Source organism: Onychomys torridus, chromosome 11, assembly GCF_903995425.1.
Source record: "Onychomys torridus chromosome 11, mOncTor1.1, whole genome shotgun sequence".
In the NCBI taxonomy this organism is placed as follows: domain Eukaryota; kingdom Metazoa; phylum Chordata; class Mammalia; order Rodentia; family Cricetidae; genus Onychomys; species Onychomys torridus.
Window position 1 is genome coordinate 38,195,743 of NC_050453.1, and position 24,753 is coordinate 38,220,495.

At 43.0% G+C, this 24,753-nt stretch overlaps 1 protein-coding gene across 1 annotated transcript in view; it reads left to right on the forward strand.

Annotated features, from left to right (window-relative positions):
• Positions 1-8,345: 8,345 nt before the first annotated feature.
• Axdnd1 (axonemal dynein light chain domain containing 1) overlaps positions 8,346-24,753 on the forward strand; it is a gene marked incomplete at its 3' end in the record, with an annotated part of 72,761 nt that continues 56,353 nt past the window's right edge. The window contains exons 1-7 of the mRNA XM_036201962.1: positions 8,346-8,442; positions 9,482-9,654; positions 10,319-10,422; positions 17,513-17,633; positions 19,568-19,653; positions 21,912-21,968; positions 22,567-22,669. Of these exons, the coding sequence (XP_036057855.1) occupies positions 8,346-8,442; positions 9,482-9,654; positions 10,319-10,422; positions 17,513-17,633; positions 19,568-19,653; positions 21,912-21,968; positions 22,567-22,669 (741 nt within the window). The remainder of the gene's footprint in view (positions 8,443-9,481; positions 9,655-10,318; positions 10,423-17,512; positions 17,634-19,567; positions 19,654-21,911; positions 21,969-22,566; positions 22,670-24,753) is intronic.

Here is a 24,753-nt window from a genome sequence, read left to right on the forward strand (position 1 = left end):
GTCTCTAGGCATTTATGGCTGACATTGAAGGAACGAGAAGGTTCTGAGGAGTACGACACATGTGAAGTTGTGTAAGGATCTGGTTGTTTTAACATCCATACAGTTTCTGTCAGGTGATGTGCTAGACCCTTTGTCGAAATAAAACATAGAAGCCCCGTTTATATAGAAAATACAGCTAGCTGAAACAAATCAGAACCCTTCTCTACTCTCAGTTCGATAGGCAGCTGAGAAATCATCAGGTAGGAACAGCTGTAAGTTGGTAGGAGAGTTCTGGAGTCTTGTAAATCTTTTTTGAATTTTTTTCCTTCTGTGAAACGCTTTTAAATAGCTAATTTAGACTTGAGAAAAAGAATGGATTATTTTCAGGACTATTCAAGTTGTGTGTTTACATGGGAAGATGCACATATTCCCCTTTTTAAATGATCACCCTCAATCTTTACACATTTCCCGTCTCTCCTTCATCATGCCCCACCCTGGTGGAGCACTTTCTTCAGGTGAGTGGATAGCACCCAGGGTCTTGTGGTGTGTGTGTCTTACTAAAGAATAGCTATACTGTTTTGAATATTGTGAAATAGGCAGCCCCAACACCTAGTCATTAGAGATGTAGCCTGTGGGTCAGTGTGCTGATTCTTGGGTGTGAAGAGAGTTGGAGCCCTGGGCTAGGCCCTGTCATTTGGACTGTGCAGTGGCTGCCTGTGTATCTCAGGTCTGCGTGTCCTAGGTCATAGCAGCAAAAGTTGTTTTTAAAGGTGTGTGTGTGTGTGTGTGTGTGTGTGTGTGTGTGTGTGTGTGATTAAAGATAGCTTGGTTTTTCCTACTGAATCTTGATTACCTCTTCCTGCTTTAATCACTGGTGAAATGAGTTTGTTTAATGTATTGTTCACATTCTCCTGAATTCTTAAATTTTGTGTTCATAAATAATGCTTATGTGAATATGGTAAATAAATATACTTAGAAAAAACCTTGAGTTGTGTAGTGTATGCATGTGTATAGAGTGCCGGGCCCCACCCTACCTGTCAAGTCCTGAATAGGGGAGTGAGGATTGAGAAATAATAGATAGGTAAAATAGAGACGTAGATGTTGTAAAAGAAAAAGACAGGCACAAGATAGCTTCAGGGGGGCTCTGAGTCAATACCACAGCAGCCCCAAGTTTATTTCTCAGGGCCTTTTTATATCCAAAACAAGAGGCAAAAAAGACCTCCCCTCTCAAGGACACCATGGTTCAAGGTACAAACAAGCATAAACACTTCCTTAATTCTCAAAACATCTAGTAACCACGCCTTGTGGCAAAGCATACTGTTGTACAGTCTTGGGGAGTAAGACATCTGGTAACCATGCCTTTGGCCAAACATCCTGTAATACAGTCTTGCAGAGCAAAACAAACTTGGTCTCTGACCTTGAGTCAAGATGGAAATCAAACCACAAACTAGGGACACTATAGGCTCCCACAATAGAATCTAATTTCCTCTGCACCTGGGGCACCTTGACATGCACATACCCACATACATGTAATGTACAACCCCCCAGGAATGACACGGAGACTTACTGTTAATTACAAAAGCTCAGCCAATAGCTTAGGTTTGTTTCTAACTACCTCTTATAACTTAAATTAACCCCTTTTTACCCATCTACATGTTGACACATGACCTCTTGCATGCCTGTTCCCATCTGTACCCACTGGCCATTCCATACTTCTTCCCAGCATTCTCTCTGCCCTGAAAATTCTGCCTAGCTATTGGCCATTTAGCTTTTTATTAAACCAATCTGAATGGCATTTTTTTCACAGCATACAAAAAGGTTATTCCACAACATTTCCCCTTTTTGTCTAAATAAAAAGGAAAGATTTTAACTCTAGCATAGTAAAACAATAAGAACAACTATCAGGTAATTACATTTACAATCTTCAGTCCATTTGTATTTGGCAAATTCAGAGAAAATATTCTAATATTAATCCTATCTTGGTGAGGCCAAAGTTTTGTACTTAATTTACCTTCCATCATAACTAAGGAAAAGTATAACTATGTAGTCTTCAGTTTCATCAAGGACCCCAGAAGGATATAATATTACCTAAGTAAACAGGAAGTACAGGACAAGTCACTTCCAAACCTATAGAAATGATAGACATCTGGCTACCTGGACAGTCACCCAAGGTTCCTCTGCAACATTGGGACATCCATCTTCGGCTTGAAGGCCTAGATTATCTGACAGACTTTTATGAAACAGGAATTTTAAAGGACTGTCCCATCTTATTTTGGCAGAGTTCAGCATTCCTTTCATTTGTATCCTGTAGAATGTCTGACAGACTTTTCTATGAAGCAGGGATTTTGAAGGACTGTCCTGCTTTATCTTGGCAAAGTTCAACAGTCATTTTCTTTTATGTCCTGTCCTAACTGTTCCCAAATAACTAGCAGCTGCTTCCCAAATAAGTGACTTGGAAACTTAATATAACTTATAAATGCTTGGCCAATAACTCAGGCTTGTTACTAGCTAACTCTTACACTTAAATTAACCCATATTTCTTATTTATGCTTTGCCATGTGGCTTGGTACTTTTTTTTTAGTACAGCATGTAGTGGGTAGCCATTCCAGCCTTGGCCTGGAAGTTCCAGCCCCCACTGAGGCTTCAGTAATGGTCACGCCTATAAGGCGGGGCTGAGAGAGGACGCTGAAGATCCAGGATCAAGAGGAGAGGCCTCTCTTGGTTCCAGGACCCGGGACGCTGGAGGTAGACCAAGCAGAGTTCTCCAGAGAACACCACCAGACTGTGCCATACCTTTCCCAGACCCTGCAACATATCCCTTCATTTATAAGCTACCCCACAAAATAAACCTCCCTTTTAACTACGTGGAGTGGCCTTAATAATTTCACCAATAACAGCATGCCCATCTTGCTCTCTTTGTCTACTGGTGACTCTCACTCTACCCTTCTCCACCCCAGTATCCTCAGTTTGACTGTCCTGCCTAGCTTTATCCTGCCTTGCTATAGGCCAATCACATTCTTTATTAACCAATTAAAATAATACATATTCTCAGTATACAGAAGGATTATTTCACAGCCTTTCTCCATTTTGTCTAATTAAAAAGGAAGGTTTTAACCTTAATGTAGTACAACTATATAAACTGGGGAGGTCCATAAAGATTTCCTAGTGAGATCTGAACTTGCTTTACCCAGCAGGGCTGCATTAGAGGATTGCTTGACCATGTATGTGGTGGTTACCAGGTGATTGGAAGGATCTGCACTTGGCTGTGCTAGGGGGAGGTCTTTTGTTTCACCCCTTGGCATTCCTATAAAGAGCTTTTGAGAAGAGACAGAAGAGGGCAGTGGATAGTTATCCAGGCAGGCCCTCCCGAGGCTATCCTGTGTTTCTGTTTCTCTCCCCTCTCTCCTATCTAAATCTCTTATCCCTCACTCATCAAGAGTACCCTGGAGTAAAATGTGGGAGCTGGTCTCCCACATATAACAAAAGTTATTAAGTAAGAATTACAACATTCAGTTTATTTTTATTTGGCAAGATTAAAAAAAACTATTATTGATCTTTGTAAATTCAAAGTTTTGTATCTAATTTACCTTCTATCATAACTAAGGAAAGTTATAACTATCTAGGCTTAACTCTGTCAAAGATTCCAGAAGGGTGAAATCTTACCTAATAACCATGACATCAGGCTGCCTGGACAGTCACTCAAAGTTCCTCTCCAGTGTTGGGGCATCCAACTCTGTCCTACAAGCCTAGCATATCTGATAGACTTTCCTATGAAGCAGGGAATTTTGAAGGATTGTTCTACCTTGTCTTGGCAAAGTTTGGCAGTCGACTTTCATGCATCTGTTGGTCCAGTTTGGACAGTAACTGTCAACAGTTGAGGCAAGGGCAGTTTCTTTGCCCACATGGCTAACTTTTGCCATAAAGAAAGCAAACTCCATATGGAGTTTCTTTGATGCCCATCATCTTCTCTGAAGTAGATTGGTGCTGTCAGGAGCAGATGTGTCTCACTGTTATGAAAAACCTTAGGTTATTAAACATACTAAACGCCATGTTATGTAGATCTTTGACGTGTTTGAAAACCATCCATCTATCCAAATATGTCTGTTTATGACCTTGAAAACATGACTAAATTTGACTATTATAGATGACTATTAATCTTTATTTTTAATTATACATTACTTTTCTAAATGAGTTGCATGAGCACAATAACCCAGAGTAGAAACATTCATACATTAACTTTAAATTCATACCAATATAAAGAAATCCATTCTAATGTAAAATATTTAAGACTAGTAGTTGCTTTTTTGGTTTAAAAGTAGATCTAGGAACTGGAGAGAAGGCTCAGAGGTTAAGAGCACTTGCTTCTCTTCCAGAGGGCCCAGGTTCAATTCCTAGCTCCTACATAGCACCTCACAACCATCTGTAACTTTAGTTCCAGGGGATCCAGTGCCCCACTTCTGGCCTCTGTGGGCACAAGGCATGCACATGGCACACAAATATGCATGCAGGCAAAACACCCATACACATGAAATAATTTAAATACACCTTTAAAAACAAAGAACTACAAAAGTAGATCCAATAATCTACCTTTTTCTCCTGTCACTTATATATCCCCCTTTTTTTCTTTTCAGAAAGAGATCCTTGAATCTCATCTCCTTTGTTTAGCTTTTTTCCTGACCATTACCAAAAACAACTTGTAATCAACCCTGCCCTTAAATGATAACAAACATCCATAACCACTATTTTGGGAATGTAGATGTTGTTTTCTCTAGACTGCTTCCTGTTTTCTGGGGACACTGGTAATCTTTAATGGAACCTTGAGAAAATCAGGATAATTGTTAGGTCTTGGCTGGATCATCTCAGTCTGCAGCCTTGAAGCTGTTCTGGATGCTGGTCACCAGAGCCATCCATTCCCATCAGTTTCTGGTCTCTCTGCTCTGAAAATACATAAACTTTTAAAGGCAACATATATATCTGCATCTATACAAGCATAGGCTGAATTGTACACAAATCAGCCAAAGATTATTTTTTTTGTTATGTGTTTGAGCATGTAAAATACACATCACATGTCTTGTAATTCTTCTAGGTTTATTTCTTTATGTCTGTAGTCAAGATTTCAGGGGGTCTTCTTTGATCAAACCTGATTTTCCTTATCCTGGAATGAATCCACAGCCTCTCATTTCCCATGGAAATAAAAGCATAACCTTTCCTCCAAATTAACACATTTTTTGACTTAAATTTTGAAGTGAAAATATCTTTAAAATGTATAAGTTGGTTAAATCTAGCCGTTTTCATAATCCATGTCTCTCAGCAGCTGTTGTTTGCTCATCAGCAATCAAAAAACTTGAAGACAACATAATTCAGTACCCAGACTCCCTGTGTATTTCCCATTTCTCTCTATATTTTTATTACTTTACTCTTTTCTTTCAACTTTACTTTTTTTTTCTATGAATCTATAACCTTTTTCTTTTCATTCTTAAGCCTGTGCACCTTGTTAAACACATTGGAACATGTTTAGAGGTTTTCCTCTGTCTGGATCTGTCTTTACTGTGTATCTCTATCTTTTCTGACCAGATGAGCCTTTAAACTGCTAAGCAACATGGCTAGGACCTCTGCTGGGGCTTCTGCAGCTGGCCCCTCCCCACTCCTGGGGTCTGTGCCCTGTGCGCATGGCCGTGAGCTTCATTTATTAACCAGGAACTGCATTCAGTCCCCTAGCTCCAGGATGCCAATGCAGCAGGCATTCTTAGTTTGCTGTTTCTACTTAGGTACTGGCTTCAAATACTCACTATATGGCAGAGGCACTTAAAGAAGCCTTGGGTGAGCACTGCTACAAACACTTTGGATTCATCACACATTTGATTCTTGAAATAGTTTTTGGTGGTTGTGGGTTCAGAAACTTTTTACTGTCCCCCCCCCATCCCATACTCAGTTTCACAACACTATGTGGGCCCACAATCATAATTTAAAAAGTTGGGTTTTAGGCCATTCTTAAACTTGATAGCCATGATGCTTTAGAGCATCCTCAGCATCACAGGTAGAGAAGAGTAAACTAGCAGGCATGGTCCATCACTCAGAGGCAGAAGCAGGAGAATGGCTGCAGGTTCAAGGCCCACAGTTTACTGAGTTCTAAGTCAGCTAGGGCAGCTAATGAGAACCTTGTCTCCAAAGGAGGTGAGGAGGAGTAAGCTAACATATACCCTAGTTCTGTTGCGCAAGTAACTTCTATGCATTCACCATTATTTCATGCTCATAAGTGCTGTTCATCTTAGTATCAGGCAGCTTCTATGCCAACAGTAGCTGAAGGAGAAGACAAGTAACTGAACGGGACTTTCTTACCTAGGCTAATGGAGGAACTTATGTTACAGTTTACAAATGAATAAACAGGACCCGATTTGTACTTGCAGGGGCATTGACTCTTTAGCTTTCTCTCTACTGTGGCCATTCCTTTTTGGGAGGAGAAGTGGGGCTGGGGTTGAGACAGTTTCTGTATCCCAGGTCTCAACCTCCACAGGGCTGAGATTACTGAGCTATCAGACTGGACCTGCCAACACTTGGCTCTTCCTAGTCTCCACGACTGTGAAATAAATGTCTGTTTTCCACAGACTGCCCATCTTGTATTCTGTTGTAACAGCACAAGTGTACTGGCATCTTCTCTCCAAAGAATCTACTGATTGTAGGAATGCATCATGATCAGTAGTTGATATCACAATATTCTTCCCATTGAAACACCTAGGGGAGCAACAGGCACAAAGTAACTCTGCTTACCCTCTATGACCTAACTGTTCCCACCTATTTCTTCAGTGCAAGGGAGTGGGATTGGGGAAGTCGCTTCAGAAATACTGTGTCTGGTTATTCATTGCTGTGTAGAGTCAAGAAACAGCACAGGGTGGGGTGTGGGGGAGGGCAATTTATGGAAGCTTAGGGTCCATTTGGACTCAACCAAGTTTGTGCATCTGATCTACAAAATTGATATAACAGTTTGTAAATTTAACAAGAGAAAGCTCTCATGGGATGCCATATTCAAGGTTGGCATAACTGCCCAATTTGCTCTTGGTAGGAGCCTGATTTACTTTACAGTGAGAAAGGTAATTATTCTCATAGGGTTTTTTTTTTCTTTTTTTTAAATCACTAATTCCCTTGGGAAGTGTTTGGCTAAGCTGCAACTAAATTTCTTTGATACTAAAAAGTATCTCTCTGGAAAGTTCCAAATTAATCCAGGTGTGGTGGTGCATGCCTGTGAACCTTGCACTCCAGGTAGAGGCAGGAGAATTGCAAAGGTTGAAGTCAACCCGGGCTATGCAGCCAACTCCTTAACAACAACAACAACAAAAAAGTGCTAATTTAAACCTTCATGTTTTAATAAAGCTACATTAAATACAAATACTAGCCTACTTCCCACTGAGCATCCAAAGATGAATATGAAATCTTGTCCACAAGGCTGTGAAAATGAACTGGTAGGGCCTGGCGTGGTGGCGCACGCCTTTAATCCCAACAATTGGGAGGCAGAAGCAGGAGGATCTCTGTGAGTTTGAAGCCACCTGGGATATTCAGAAAACACGCAAAACAATATAGATGGACTCAAGGACGAAAACGACTCCTGCAACACCCTATCGTATGGGCGGGGCCGCAGGGGAGTTTCTAAGGGAGCGCGGCAGGCAGTTGGGTCTGCGCTTGCGCAGTCTGCAGCCGGAAACGAGGCCACTAGAGACTGTCCCATTCCGAGGCAACAGCCAGATTAATTATTTTTCTTCCTTATTGTTACTACGCACGACCAAAAGCACACGGAAACAGCTAGACAGTGTAGAGACTGTTCCACCTGTCTTTTTTTTTTTTTTTGACGGCGCCGCCGGAGGCAGCCCGGACCACAGGTTGCTAGGACACGGGGTCTTGCGTTGCTATGACGACGCAGGGAGTTCCAGGAAAGGGCCTGCCAACTGAGGCCTGGCGGGAAACACAATTTGTGGGTACGGCTGCGGGTGACAGTCTACAGGCCTCTGCTGAAGGGGCCGTGGGAGCCCTGCCCCACTCGAGCCCGTGGAGCTGGGCCGCGCTGACCCGCCCGCCGTCCATAGGGCGGCGGACCCTGACTTTGCCGGGCTTGGCCCTGACTCTGACCCATCGTACTCCTCCTCCTCCTCATGGCAGGTTATCCGAGAGAACACGCCCCAAAGAAGGGACACCATACTAGATGAATTCTGAGTTCCAATCTGAACAGAAACCATCAAGGGGCCTCTTTGCTCATTTGCTTTTGCTTTGCCTACAGAACTACGGGGCGGCCTGAAAGACGCAGCGCGATTTTGATTTGTTTCTGAATTAATTTTCTGGCGGAATAGCTCTGGGAGTGATTGGAGGCATTGTGCATTATGTCTCTCCGCAAAGCGTGGGGAACTTCACTGAACTCCCCATCAACATCCGAGGTCAAACAGTCAAAACTGTCCGTAGTCAAGGAGGAGACAAGAGGTAAAACTTCAGCATCATCAGAACCATCGAACAGAACCATCATAGCCACTGACAGAATTTGCAATGCAATCCATTCTCCCCTTCTCCTCGGACAACCTGGCCATTACCAAGTCTGAATCCTGTTTAAATACTAACAGCTGTATGAAACACCACCTGTTTGGCTCCTTGCTCTCTGAGTTTAAGAGAACTTAAAAAACAAAACAAAACAAAAAAACCAAAAAACGTAGTAGTGTGGATAAGATAAACACAGCTTGGTAATATATGCCTATTTGCATAAGATTCAAGAATTTTTCTGAGAGTCCTTAAACTTTCCATTCTTGGGGCTGGACTTTGTGGCTCACACCTTTAATCCCAGCACTCGGGAGGCAGAGGCAGGCGGATCTCTGTGAGTTTGAGGCCAGCCTGGTCTACAGAGTGAGTTCCAGGACAGTTAGAGTTACATAGTGAGCCCTTGTTTCAAAAGAAAAAAAGGGGAAGATTTATGATAAATGTACACTTGTACTAGAATCAGAGTCAAGTACAGTCACCTTTCGTCCTTACTCTTAGATGGAGGCTCTCCTCCAGTCTTACTGTCACTTAGGCGGTTTTGGTTTGTTTGGTTGGTTATTTATGTTTTTGCAACAGTTCCATCAACCTTTTCCTATTTAGGAGGTACGGATGATTCAACTCAGGGACACAGACACACTGAGCAAGGACTCTTCCCTGAACTAGCTCCCTATGTACTTTTCCCGTTGAAATAGGGGAGTCCCACTCCCTATGTACTTTTTCTGTTGAAATAGGGGAGTCCCACTCCATTGTCCAGCTGGCTGGACACTCACTCTGTAGCCCAGTCTTTTTATTTGTATCTCTCTTCGTGTTCTCCTGCTTCCTCTCTTCCTCCACCCTCCTGTGGACTGGATGCTATTCTGTGCTGTAAGTATTATTGGTTGCCGTGCCTGTCCACTGTTAGAAGCACATATGAGACTGATAAGGCAGTCGGGGGAGCTTTAACTCTCTAGAACGTTCCACTGAAAGTTTTTCTTTCCTGTTACTTTCTTAGTACTTCCTGAGCTGAAGGAGAAAAAAGTCTTGGTGGACCATCTCAAACCCCTTCCTTCTTCCCTTCCAAATGAATTCATCCCCGAGGAAGTTCTTCTCTCTCTGAACTATGCAGCCAATGCTGGTCCATGTCCCGCAAACTTATTGCCTGCTAAGAAACTTAAAGCTCCAAAGGTATGTGTACACATACATAGAACATTTGGAGTCATTATCTTTTTCTTTGTATTACACCATTAAGTGTTTGGTGAGCATAAGTTATACGTTTAAAACTCAGATTTAAATTAAAAATTTTTTATTATTAGTTCATGTGTGAGTTTGGGTACAGGGTCGAAGGACAGCTTCCGGGGAGTTGGTTCTCTCTTTCCACCGTGGGTTCTGGGAGAGAAACACAGGTCACCAGATTGCAAGCTTTCAGCTGCTGAGCCATCTTGCCAACTTTAGATCTTGCTTAGCGTGTTGACTGGCACTGATAATTCCAGCACTTCAGGTGCCGAAGCAGGAGGATTACCATGAGTTCCAGGCCAGACTGGGCTACACAATGACATCCTGTCTCCAAAAACAAAACCAGAAACAACCAAAAGCAAAAAACCTTCAGATCTTTTGAGCAAATGTTTTCATTGCTTGAGTGTTTCTATTAACCTGTTTTTATGTAAACTTATCAAACATATTATTAATGCTCGCTTAATATTCTAATTTGCCTTTCAACCTGTTCTGGAATAAGCATTCTGCTCCTCTCTGAAGCATTCACATGCCCTCGATGTAACTATTCAAATTGGTAACTTTTCTTTGACTAGCATGCCCTCTGCTGGACATTGTGTTTTCGCTTTTGTTCCATCAGGGTGCTCTTCCACGTCTTGTAGACCATGTCTGGCAGCACCCTGTTCGAAGGAATAAATTCAAATATCTGATTGATCATCCTGTCTCCGTAACAGCAGCTGGAAGGTAAAGAAGGAAGCGAGTGGGGTATATGCACATAGATAGAATTGTTTTCTCATTTGGGGTGATGTTCTTGGGTGTGGGTGGACTGACAGCACTGTAGAATTAGGAGTTGTGAAACTTGCAAAGTCTTTGATAAGTGATAAATTTGAAAGGATATATGTATGTATGGTTATCATCAGTACGGTAGATTTGAAAACTGCCTGTACACTTTGGTTTGCTGAATTTTTAAACACACACACACACACACACACACACACACACACACACACACACATGTTTATGTTTTTGTTTTTCGAGACAGGGTTTCTCTGTGTAGTTTTGGTGCCTGTCCTGGATCTCACTCTGTAGACCAGGCTGGCCTCGAACTCACAGAGATCTGCCTGGCTCTGCCTCCCGAGTGCTGGGATTAAAGGTGTGCACCACTACTGTCCAGCCATATTGGTTTGTTTGTTTGTTTGTTTGTTTCTTTCTTTCTTTCTTTCTTTCTTTAGTGTGTATATGCCATGTCCCACGTGTAAGACCAGAGGACAGCTTGTAGCAATTGGTTCTTGCCTTCCACCACGTGGGTTTTGCATATTGAACTCAGGCTGTCAGGCTTGGGGGCAAGCACCTTTATTCACTGAGCCCTCCTCCAGGCCTGGTTTGTTGTTTTCTTTTCTTTTTTGAACACTTGTTTGTACACTTCTTTCTCTAGTGTTCTGGGTATTTTTTGTTTTTTTTTTTGCACTAAACTGAGGGATAAATCCATCAAACAGAAGGCCTTTGGCACATTTTACATCTGTAGGTGTCCATGTATTTTGTACATCTTGGAGGAAACATGCCATGGAAAGTCTTGAGAAATAGGTCAATTTCCTGGCTCTTGTCAAGGGGAACCCTTAACCTTTTTACACTGTTTCAGAGTAAAGCACCAAATGCTATTTATTATTTTGTATCATTCCCAAAAATACGCTGTCAAATTTTGTTCCTTGAAGATTGTGGTGTATTCATTTGAAAGTATTTTCCATTTATCAAAATCTCCTTGCATGCCTTGCTTACATGCCATGTTCATCCAGAAGTCCATCCACACGTAGTAGGATATTTATTGAAGTTACTTTTGTCATTGGTGAGAAGGGATGGATAGAGTCGCTCTATTTTCTGTGCCTGGAGGGTATGAAAGAACAGCCGTGAGAAGGTGGAGTACGTCAAACGTTTAAGTGTGGGGTGTTCCGGCTCTGCTGCTCCGCAGTGTTACAGTAGCAACCTGGCTGGGTGGCTTCAGTGTCTTAAATTTTGTATTTTGTGCATTCAGATCACAGCTAAAATTATTAGTGTTGGAATTAGCAGTTATGCGATGGTTGAAGTACTTTGAAAAGTACTAGTTATATCTGATTATGGCGGGAAACTGACACAAAAAGGTTCTTAAAATGTGGCTATCAAGTAGCAGCATCCCCCCAGTCCTTACTGTAACCCCAGAAACTGAATACAGACCTCAGCACCCCCTCCTCACTGTAACCCCAGAACCTGTGAATACGGACCTCAGCACCCCCTCCTCACTGTAACCCCAGAACCTGTGAATACGGACCTCAGCACCCCCTCCTCACTGTAACCCCAGAACCTGTGAATATGGACCTCAGCACCCCCTCCTCACTGTAACCCCAGAACCTGTGAATATGGACCTCAGCAGCACATCCTCACTGTAACCCTAGAACCTGTGAATAGAGCTCACCAGCAGGAGACTTTGCAGGAAGGTTAAAAACAGAGAAATTGTGCCTGATTACTTGTGGGCCCAGCACACATCTGGGAAAGTAGAAAAGGAAGGTGATTGAGGGGTCAGGAGATGAGACCAAACAAGAGGGCAGAATGGAAGGAAGGACGACCCCGCTGACGTCCATCAAGGAAACGTCCCAGTCCATGACCTCCAGGAAGGAATTCTGTCAACAACTGATGAGGATTGTCTTAGGTTTCCCTTGCTGTGATAAAACACTGTGACCAAAGGCAACTTAGAGAGGAAAGGGTTATTCCATCTCTCAGCTCTCAGGTCACACTCCATCACTGAGGGAAGTCAGGGCAGGAACCTGGAGGCAGGAGCTGAGGTAGAAGCCATGGTTGAAATCTGGTTTGCTTCCTGCGGTGTTTGCTCATTTCCTCCTCTCCCCCTCTTCCCTCTCTCTCCCCCTCTCTCCCTCCCCCTTCCTTTCTCCTTTCCTCCCTTCCTCTCTTTCTTTTCTTTTTTCCCCTTTTCTTTTCTTATCAATCTACTTATTGTGTGTTTGTTTTGTGTGTGTTTTTTCCAGACAGGGTTTCTCTGTGTAGTGTTGGTGCCTGTCCTGGATCTCACTCTGTAGTCCAGGCTGGCCTTGAACTCACAGAGATCCGCCTGCCTCTGCCTTCCCTCAATCATTATTCAAGAAAATGCCCTACCGGCAATCTGATGGAGGCATTTTCTCAGTTGAGGTTTCCCTTCCCACATAGTTCTAGCTTGTGTCAAGTTAACAAAACCAAACAAAAACCAGGTAGCACAAGCTCAGGCATGGCTCTCCCAGGCACCCATACCACATCTCCATCAGCATCTCGATATCTCCATTTCAGGGCTGTGACGCCTGCGCACAGAAAGTGATGTGCACAACTGTATTCAGAGCACAGCAATAACACACAAATGACAAAGCATTCAGCTCTACAGATCTTTTCTGATGGCTTCACCAGTCGGTGTTCAATGCACAAAGTCAGTCTTGGGATTTTAAGCAGGAAATGATTGCATGCAGAAAATGGACTGCTACAAAAACTATTGAGACCAGCAAGATGGCTCAGCAGGAAAAGCACTTGCCTTGCAGCCTGGTGACCTGAGCCCATTCCCATGGGTTAAAAAGAGAGAACTGACTCCCCAGAATGGTTCTTCCCAAAATGGTCCTCAACTGCCACGTGAGTGCTGTGGCGTCTCTGTATCTACACTTACACATCCACATCACACACCAACATTACAATCCATGACACACACACACACACACACACACACACACACACACATCTGTGCCACACACCAATATCACACACATCGGCCACACCCAAATTACACACACCCACATTACACACACACCCTCATCACACACATCACCCATACCCACATTACAAACATCCACATCATACACCCACATCACACATCCTCATATCATACCCCCATATCATAACACCTACAAATCATGCACACACCCACATCACACACACCCACATCACACCCCCAGTTAACATATTCCTATGTCACACCCCCAGATCACACCCCGCATCATACCTTCACATCACACTCAAACATCACACACCCACATCACACACTCCCATATCACAAACACCCACAACACACACCCACATCAGACATCCCCCCACATCACACATCCCTATTACACATACCCATGTCACACACCACCCACATTATACAAACCCACATCACATACACCCACATCCCCACTAATAATAAGGAAATAAAATATTTTTTTGAGATATAGTCTTACTGTATAGTCCTGGTTAACCTGGGCTTTGGTATGTAGACCAGGCTGGCCTTGAATTCAAGGGATCTGCCTGCTTCTGCCTTCCAAGTGCTGAGATTAAAGGTGTGCCCACCACAGCTAAGGAACAATATAGCATATATAGAATTGTACATAGTTGTATAATTCCATAGAAAGGTAGGGAGGATATAAAACCTGGTGCTGATGGGAATGTCATAGGAATGATATAAAGCTTGCTGCTTCTTGACATGAATATGACAGTCACATGACCAGCTTCACGGAGACTTCACAGTACTTTCTGTTGACAAAGAAAAACCTTTTTTTTATTCAATTAAGTTTCATTATGTCTCTCTCTCTCTCTCTCTCTCTCTCTCTCTCTCTCTCTCTCTCTGAGACAGGGTCTTACTCTGTAGCTTTGGCTGGTCTAGAGAACTATAGCCCAGGCTGGCCTTAAGCAAAGATCCACCTGTCTGAGCCCTGAGAGCTGAGACTAAAGGCGTGTGCTCCCACACCAGACTCATTAGGGTGTTTTCATGCATGTGTCATGAGACTCTGTTCTCATTTGTCGCCTTCTACAGAGCCCTCCTCCATGCTTTGGGTGCTTTTTGTCAATTTTTTGTTTGTTTGTTTTTTTGGTTCTTCAAGACAGGGTTTCTCTGTGTTGTTTTGGTACCTGTCCTGGGTCTTGCTCTGTAGACCAGGTTGGCCTCGAACTCACAAAGATCCTCCTGGCTTTGCCTCCTGAGTGTTGGGATTAAAGGCGTGCACCACCACTGCCCAGCCTCAAAAATTTTTTAAATGTGTTCAGTAATATTTACTATTTTTCTGTTATGACCCCTGCACATGACATAATTTCAGTGCAAATGACCCAGGTCACTACTGTGACTTCATTTATTTATATTTTTATTAGTACACTAATTTATTTTTTGCGTGGGTGTGCTCATACCACAGTATGCATGTGGGGTGCAGAGGACAACTCTCCTGAGTCTGTTTTCTCCCTGCGCTGTGAATTCTGGTAATCAAACTCAGCTTGTTTAGTAATTGCTCTTACCACTGAGTAATCTTGCTTGTCCTAGATGATCTTTATAAAATACTTTATTATATTTTATTAGTATTGTGTTGTGTGTGTTGATGTGTGTGTGTTTGTGTGTGTGTGTGTGTGTGTGTGTGTGTGTGTGTTACAGTTCACTTGTGGTTAAAGGGCAATTTTATGTAGTTGATTCTCTTACCTTTATTTGGGTCCTACTGATCAAATTCATGTCTTTAGGCTTGTGTGGCAAGTGTCTTTACCCACAGGACCATCTTGCTGGCCCCCTAGAATCTTTTTTGAGAGACCTTCTAACAGAGGAACGAGGCAACTACTCAAATGAAAATGAGCACTAGCATTTTGATGAAAGGAAATGGAAAAGGAAAAGGAAATGGTCAGTAAAATGGACCAGTGTCTTCTGCAGCAGCAGTACGGAGGACAGAGACTAGCAGTGAGCTCAAAGCAGGCCAAAGGCGACTTTAATGCTGATGGGGGGTCAGAGACAAATGAAAGTATTCCACATGAAATAATGATACCTTAGGGAGCTGAGTCCGAGAGGATAGAGGACACACCCTAGAGACCTGGGGAGTCACATCAGAAGTAATGACAATGGGACCAGAGATGTGCTGTTGGTAAGAACTAGGAGGACCGACACTCTAGTGACATGAGGGCAGCTGTAGAATTAATCGATGTTAGCAGTGGGTTGGACACTGAGGGCAAAGGATGGGAAGGGAGGGATTGAGTACTGCTGCTGAGATCTTGGTGACAGCCTTAGCCAATAGCGGATGGTGAAACAGACTGTGGGGTTGATGGCTTCACCAAGGAAGAAATCAGAAAGGAAAGTGTTAGGGTAGCAAGGACACAACTCTATGGAGCGTCTCTAGAGGAGGAGGAGGAGGGCTCAGAACGTTCCGAGGAGAAGCAGCTGGGTAGACAGAAGAACCAGGAATGTCCCAAACCCGAGAGATCCAGGAGGAGTAGTCACACCAGGAAAGTATTCTAGGCAGTGGAGGAAAACAGATAAAAGATGAGCTTAGTAAAGGGAGGTCTGCACTAGATTTCTAGGCCGTGGTTTCGGAAGGGAGGGGCATCTCTTCTGCCAGGTAATATCAGGAAGTTTGACATAGATGATAGACAGTCGGATTCTAGCTAGACAATTCATGATGCCATAGTAGCAATGCATGGTCAAGGAAGGAGTTTTAGAAGGGAAAAGACATGTTGTGGATGTACTAGAGAGTCTTGGTCAGCTTGGCACAAACCAGAGCGGCCTAGGAAGATAGACCGTCAGTTGAGGAGTTGTCTCCATTAGGTTGGCCCATGGGCATGTCTGTGGGGCATTGTCTTGATTAGTGATCCTCGCACTAGAAGCAGTGCCCTCCCCGGGCAGGTAGTGCTGGGTTATATAAGAAGACAGACTGAGGAACCCATGGAGACCAAGCGAGTCAGCACAGCTCCTCTCTAGTCCCTGCCTCAGCTTCCCTGGGTGATGGTCCAGAACCTGTAGGCCAGACAAGCTTTTTCTTTGCTCAGCGTGGTTTTGCTCAGCGTTTTATCACAGTGACACAAAGCAAACAGGCCAGGGAGTGTCTTAATGGGGACAGTGGGAGTTTTCTACACAAGTTATCACTGGTGGAATGACATTTTGGGGCTGTGGGCCAAGATGGAGTCCTGCACACACATGGCAAGAATAACCGAGGGGGGAAAAACGGATTCATCTGAGGTTGAAGGGGAGGAAAGAGTTAATGATGTGAATAAGAAATTTGTGATGCTGAAGAGAAGAATGTGGGCAGACTCCTGTCCAATGCCCTAGTCTTAGATGGGCTGGGAAGTGCTGGTCCGGGTGTCGGCAGGATTGGATTCTGGCCATGAAAGGGCCTCCATTCAGTAAGCTGGTCCTGGGTGCTAAACCCAAAGTCACCAACCAGGTGAGTGAGCCCCTCTTCCAAAAGCTGTGGGCCCTGAGCCCAAGCCAGGGCCCTTCTACCTGCATTGGCTGCCCTCTCCCCTCTCTGCTCGTGAGGCAGTGACCACTGCCATTGTGATTTAAGCTGCTCTGCCCAGAGAGTCTGGACCAAATACTAGTCTGCTGTAATTAGGCAACATTTATTGGAAGCTTATGGATTTCCAGGGGATCTGGACCTGGCTGTGCGTTCCGGCAGCTGTGATCTCTCAAGTGTCCTTATATGGCAGCGATGGATGCTAAAAGTGGCAGATGGTCGAAGTGAAGAGCCAGTCTGGCAGAGCCACAGTGCTCCAGTTTCTCCAGATGGCCCCCACATCGCTGCTGTCGCTGAAGCTGTGAGAGCCGTTTGGCTGGTAAACTGCGGCCAGCATTCTAAAATTACACGCTCATCCTCTGAAACAGGGCTGGCTAAGGACCAAAGGACATTATGCAATGGAAATCACACTTCCTTTCTCCTATGTTTTAAATAATTTTAAACAATAAAAATCAGATAATCAGGGGACAGAAAGAAGTAATGAGAGCAGTTTTGCTGACCAAAATTCATATTTTACCCACTAGTAGGAAGCGTGTGGCTGTATACCCTCTTAGAAAAAGCTACTTCTAAAATGTCTTTTCTTAATTTTTAAGGGACATTTCGTTTCTGTATGATGTTAAATATGAAAAAGGAGAGGCCAAGGAGAAGAAACTGTGTCCCCCAGGTATAAACAAGTCACTAGAGCCCGAGGACAGTGCCATGGTGCCTCATAACGTAAGTATTGGAGGAAGAATTTTCCCTCCCTCTTGCCTTTTTAATTGTTTCTCTAAACTCCAAAGCAACATTCAGCTTATCATAACAACAGCCTTCGGGCTCCATTGTCATTACAGTACATCCCAGTTATTTCTTTAAAACTGCATTTGCTGGGAAAAGATCAAAGGTATTCTAAGCCATTTCCCACGCCACATTCACTGATTTTAAAAGTACAAAATCAGGGGAGGGTAGATTCTCCCTCCCCTGGGAAGTTCACACAGAGAGTTGTAGATGATGACTGTTCTCCTCCTCCTGTTCTTCTCCTCCCTCCTTTCCTTGGTCCTTTCCTTTCTCCTCCTCCTCCTCCTCCTTTTTTTTCCAGATAGGGTCTCTCTATGTAGCCCTGGCTATGGAAATCAGGCTAGTCTCCATCTCCCCGAGATCGGCCTGCTCTGCCTCCCAAGTGCAAAGGGCATCCCTCATGTGTTATTCCAGTGTGGGGCAGGCACTACTTAATCCTCCAATCCCTTTCATCACCCCTTGGCCGTAACATTATGTTTCCTGGTGCTCCTTTTCTCCTCAAACTGTATAGTTTGCACCTCTTTCTGCCTTACTTCATCTTTTTCATCATAGACATGCATAAGAACGATTACTAACTACCACACGACAGAGTCAGTTAGGATGTCTTGAAATCTCCTCCACCAAAGAAATTCGTCCATTACTTTTGAATTTAACCTCTTAGAACAAGGACAGAAAGCAGGCACAGTCCTTGCCAAAATATCACAATAGTGGTCTCTAGACTAGTCGCTAATATTGTTCCCCTCTGAAGCCTCGTGATCTGGTCCTTGCTTTAGTATTATGGTCTTCCAAGATTCTACTGGGATGGCCCATTAAGCTCCACTTACAATGTTCAATGTCTCTAATGTCCCAAAGTCTCTTACATTCTTCAAAAAACAACATATTTAAGTTTCAGAGCATAGCCCACTTCCTGGTTTTAACTTCTGTCTTAGGTAATTTTCTATTGCTGTGACAAAACGCCACGACCAAGACACCTATAAAAGAGTGTTCATTGGGCTTGTGGTTTCAAAGTTAGAGTCAGTGATGGTGGAGCAAAGGCATGGGGGCAGGAGCAGTTGATTCAAGAGCAGGAGGCAGAGAGAGGGCTCACTGGTGCAAGTCTTTCAAAACCTCAAAGCTAACTCCATTGATACACCTCCTCCAATTAAGGCCACATCTCCTAATCCTTCTCAAACACTTCCACCAACTGGGGATGTCTGAGATTTGTAAGGGATATCTCATTTGAACCCCCACAGCAAGGAAAAAAAGAGCTAAAGGATTTATGAATATAGTTGGCCCTCCATACTTGACCATTCACCTATGCAACCAACCACAAGTAAAAAATGCTTGAAAAAATTGTATCTGTACTAAACACATAAAAATGTTTTCTTGTCATGATTCCCTAAATAATTTAGCATGACAAAATTTGCTTGTATGAGGTATTACAGTAATCCGGAGTCAATACAGTATAAATAAGAAATGTATGTAGGTCCTATGTAAACACTAAACTGTTTTATGTAATGGGCTTGACTATCTAGATCAGTGGTTCTCAACCTCTGGGTTGCAACCTCTTTGGCAAACCTCTATCTCCAAAAATATTACTATTTATAACACTAGCAAAATTATAGTTATGAATTAGCAATGAAAATAATTTCATGGTTGGGTCACCACAACATGAGGAACTGTATTAACTGTATTAAAGGGTCACAGAATGAGGAAGGTTGAGAACCACTGATCTAGATTTTTATATCTTTGAAGATTTCTAAAATTAGTCCTTCTCAAATACCAAGTAATGATTATATCAGGAGAAAATTCTGTCCTCACATTCATGCTTAATTTTGCTATATATGTCCACCTATTTTTTCACCTATTAATATATACATCCTTTTCTTTATAAGCAGAAGACATTAGTAGACACTTTGATTCCTGAAGAATTTCATATTGTGTCAAATACAGGAGTTTCGGGTTTGGAGTGTTATGATGAGTGAGTACTATGATGTTTGTTGAATATCTGACATGCACTGTTTTCTCCTTCCCATACTTGAAAGAACCCGAGAAGGGCACACTCATTTTCCTAGTGTGGTCAGGAAATGTTTGGGCGAGCTGCCTGGCACAATGTAAGAGACAGTAAAGCAAAACAAAACAAAAAATGCAAAACAAACAAAACCCTAGAGATGGCTCAAAGAGTTTTGGTCCCTTCTTCCTTCCTTTCTGTTTTCTTCCTTTCTTTTTCTATCTCCTCCTCCTCTTCTTCCTTCTCCTGTTTGCTTTTAGAGCACAGTGAACATAGATTTGTTAAGGTAAAGCAAGAAAGATCTCCTGATAGTCAGGAGACTCCAGGGAAGGAATACAAGAATTTTGGGTTTTCATGACTAAATAGTTCCATAGCTTTTCTTACCATTTAATTTCTAATATTTTAAAAAGTGTAACTTTAGGGGCTGGAGAGGTGGCTCAGTGGTTAAGAGCACTGACTGCTCTTCCAAAGGACCTGGGGTCAATTCCTAGCACCCACATGGCAGCTCACAACTGTCTATAAATCCAAGATCTGACACCCTCACACAGACAAATGTGCAGGCAAGATATCAATGCACATAAAAGAAAAATAAATACATTATTAAAAAATATGTTAGGACTAGAGAGATGGCTCGACACTTTGGTGCATTTGCTGCTCTTGCAGAAAACCCAAGTTTGAATGTCAGTATCCCTGGCAGCTTACCACTTCCTGTGACTCCAGTTCTAGGGGGTTTGATGCCCTTCTCTGGCCTCTGAAGGGGTCTGCAAGCATGTGGTATATATACATACACTCAGGCACACACACATGCACATAAAAAAAACAAATCTTAAAAAAAAACGGAACTTTGAGTTGTGTGTAGTGGTGCACACCTGGGAAACTGAGGCAGGAGGATTGCAAATTCAATGTCAGCTTGGGCTTCATAGAAAGACCCTGTCTCAAAACCCAAACCAACCCAACAGATAAAGCAGAGCTTTCTTCCAAACTCTCTGTCTCTGTCTCTGTCTCTTTCTCTCTCTCTCCCAGAGACAGAGTTTTTCTGTATAACCCTAACTGTCCTAGAACTCACTTTGTAGACCAGGCTGGCCTCGAACTCACAGAGATCCTCCTGCCTCTGTTTTCCCTAGTGCTGGGATTAAAGGTGTGCACCACCACTGCTGGTCTCGCAAATTCTTAGCTGTGGAAGGGGTTTGAACAGTGCCCACACAGACAGTGGAAGGAAGTTTGTATGCCGTCTCTAGGGCTTTGTTCCAGACTGCACATTAGTCATTTCATCATTTGCTAATTCCTATTTATGCATTTGAAAACAGAGTCTTGTTTTAGTTTTCTGAAATAACAGTTGACTATTGCAAAGTCCTTTTTCTTTTCTTTCTCCCTTTTTTGGTACTGGAATTGAATCTAGGGCTTTGTACCTGCCAGCAAGGGCTCTACCATCGAGCTACCTCCCAAGCCCACCCTGCCATCTTTGAAAATTCCAAAAGGCACTTCTGGTGTTACTAATTGTATTTGTTTATGTGTGTGTGTGTGTGTGTGTTCAGGGGGTGACATCAGAGAACAGCTCTTGGCAGTCAGTCCCCGCTTCCACCACGTGGGTCCCAGGCATCAAACTCAGATTGTTGGGCTTGGTGACAAGCACCTTTGCCTGTGGAGCCTTGTCAAAGGCCTTAAAAAAGTCTCAGGTGGTTCAGGTAGGTCTCCAACTCTCTGTAGAGGAGATGAGCATAACTGATCCTCCTGCCTCTGCCTCCCAGGTGTTGGGATTGCAGGCATGTCTTTTTTTTTTTTTTTTTAAATGAATCAAGTAAATCTTTGTATTTTGATATATCAAGGAATGGAATTGAATATCCTTTACTAAAAATGTTCCGCATATGATCAATGTCATTATATCTCTGTGTAGATTTTTATGGATGATCTTGTACGCACATGATTTTTTAAAAATTGCATCCAAGTTTCATTGAGGTCTTTGGTTTATCATATTGTAATTTTTTCTATCTTCCCTCCTGAGTGAGTCCCCAGCAGTTTCTCTAGAGAACATGGGTTTCATTGGTGGAGAATGGTTCTTCAGAACCCAGGTGCCAGGTATGCGGTGTGCTGACGGATGAATAGGCCAGATACTGTCCTCCCTCTTCCCTCTCTTCCTGTCTCTGCTCCAGGGCCTCATGTTCCAGCACTATGCTCTTCAGCCCAGAATGTTTTCTTAAAGTAACATTTTCTTATTGTATTTATTGCAGCAAATATACCACCCTCCTCACAGACAGTGAGAACAGACTGTTGCTCTTCCCGTCCATGTGAGTACCGGTGATTTTCTGAAGTGTTTCTTGGACAGGGTAACCACACACACATGGCCCTTTCCTTGGTGTTTTACTAGACAAAAACATTCAAGTCACGGCAGGGGCCAAGGTAATAACTGCCTGTGAGACCATGATTCAGTTAGCTGTGTTTCTGTGACCAATTGCATATTCAGATAGTATGCATAGCATGATACTCAAGCACTGGAGTGCGTTTTTTTGTATTCTGTACATTGAGCACCGGCATCTCTCTGCTTTGCTGTCTAGCTTTTGTCTCTCACACTGAGAGCTACCCGGTGTCGAAGCTTAGGGTTTATGGTCCCTCTTTTTTCCCCGCGTTGCTATCATCCCACAGGCAGTTATATAGCACCTTGGGGTCAGAATTATTTTTCTTTTAAGAAAAAATTACACTATTTTCATTTTTATTGTTTTAAACTATGTTAGTGGTATATCACTTAATAAGTATGTCTGGTCCTACCCCTTTAAATTGCCCTTAGTATTCCATAGTGTATATATTCCTGAAACATTTTACATGTTTGCTTTCATCTGGGGATGGCCTGGGATGCTCCTTACCTAAGTCTGTCCCTTGGATCTTTAGGAAACCTAATAAGAGAGTAGAAGTGATCCGGCTGGGTGATGTGATGGACACCATGCTGGAGAGGGCTGGAGTAGAGAATGAGGAGTATGTGGGACCAACCAAGGTAACCGCCAGTCAGAATAACCCTGTGGCTGAGGGTGTGTCTTTGGGAGGCAGAGTGCTTGGTTTGGAATCTGACTCTGCCAGTTATTACTGGGTGGTCCTGGGTAAATCATCTTATGTGTTTGTTGTACCTCAATTTCCTAATCTATTGATTAGAAGTAATAATAGTACCTGCCACATGGGGGTGGTTGTGAGTGAGAGTGAATGGCATTTAAAATGCTTAGAATGGGCCTGGCATATGGTGAACACCACACCATTAACTGTTAGTATAGTTATATGTTGTTTAGTCATGGGGATGTGTCTGAGAGAGGCGTCATTAGGTGATGAAAGCATGGATTTACATAAACCTCAACACACAGGCCTAGGTGGAGTAAACTGCTACAACTCTGTGGTAAGGATCCCTTGTATCCAAACAGAGAACGCCAATCAAAATTCAGGTGATGGGGATGTTTCAGTCTCCACTCCTTAGAGAACCATGGTTATGACCTGGCCTATGTTGACTGAAGTGTCATTATTCAGCATGTGACTACATTTGTCAAGGCTCCATGGACTGATCTTACTACTTAGTTTTATTTTTAATGGTCATATACATATTTATGGAGTACAATGTGATACTACTTCCTTATACAGTGTGTAGTGATCAGCTGGGGCAATTTGCATATTCTCCAATATTTCTCATTTCCTTGTATTGGTATATTTATAATCCTTTTTACTGGATATTTTGTTTTGAGATAGGATCTATGTAACCCAGACTTGCCTTGAATTCACTATGTATCAGGAGGTGACTTTGAACTTTTGTAGATGTCCTTGAACTTCTGATCTGCCTGTCTCCATTTTCCAAGGGTTATAGGTCAACACTGACATGCCTTACCTATGCGGTGCTTTGGGATTGAATCAAGGGCTTTGTAAGCACTTTACCAACTGAATCACACGCTAACCTTTCTATTGGCTATTCTGAAGTAGGTCGTGCTGGCATAGGCCTTCTTAACACTTGAAGGTTTGCCATAGTCCAGCCACAGCCTGGGTTCGGGCCATGAGATGACGAAGGGGCTTCAGCATGAAGAGATGAAGAGTCCAACCGCCAGAGGAGTTTCACACAAGCAGCAGGCCCTGAATAGTTCCAGCTGTCTTTATTTATACATCAGAAACAAGCGCGTTTTTCCATACTAACAAACAAGCTTTTCCCGTCAGCCAATGTTGACCTCCAGCAAAAACAAATACGTCAAATATGTTTTTCCCCCAACTTTACATCAAAACATCTTTAAACCCAAAACATTTATCATTTTGTTAGCTTGGCCAAATACTGAGTCAGTTACATCCTGTCTTTACAAAACTAAAGGCAATAAACATAGATACACGTTTTCAAGAACACTGTCATTCAAAGCAGATTTACAGAAACAGGGGTGATCTGCCTCCGATCTTGTCAGCACTGAATCAGGACAGCTCCCAGGGTCTGGAGTGACAGCTGGCATCCCCAGACAAGAAACCTGAGAAGCATCAGTGTCCAAAGAATTTTAGGGGAAGATATTTGAGAAAAAAATGAGGTTTCCAGGAATGATCACAACTGTCCCATGCATGATTGACAAAATGATACTAAAACCACCAAGAGAATCATCAATGTTATAAAAGAGAAGAGAGCATGCAGGCCATGTGGTCCCAGCAGTATTCTGTGCTGTCCAGAAGTCTACTGGTCCTTGCCAAGTGAGACTGTCCCCATGGGCTTTTGCCTCTTCTGGAGATCTGCTGGACAAGCACTCATATACTGGTCCAAAACTAGGCCGTATGGCTCCCAACAAAGGTTGAGGCAGGAAGATTCAAGTTCCAATCTAGCCTAAAGGTATGTAGAGTATTTCCCTGGAAACAAAACACAAAAAGAGGGATGGCAAGGATGGCTCAGTGGGAAAAGGCACTTGCCACCAAGTCTGAAGACCATGTATCTGATCTATGCATAGTGGATAAGAGAGTATTATCTCATATTCAAAGTTTATAATTCACCAGCTGTTCTTCTAATTCAGTGGTTCTCAACCTGTGGATGGTAACCCCATTGACAAACCTCTGTCTCCAAAAGTATTTATATTATGATTC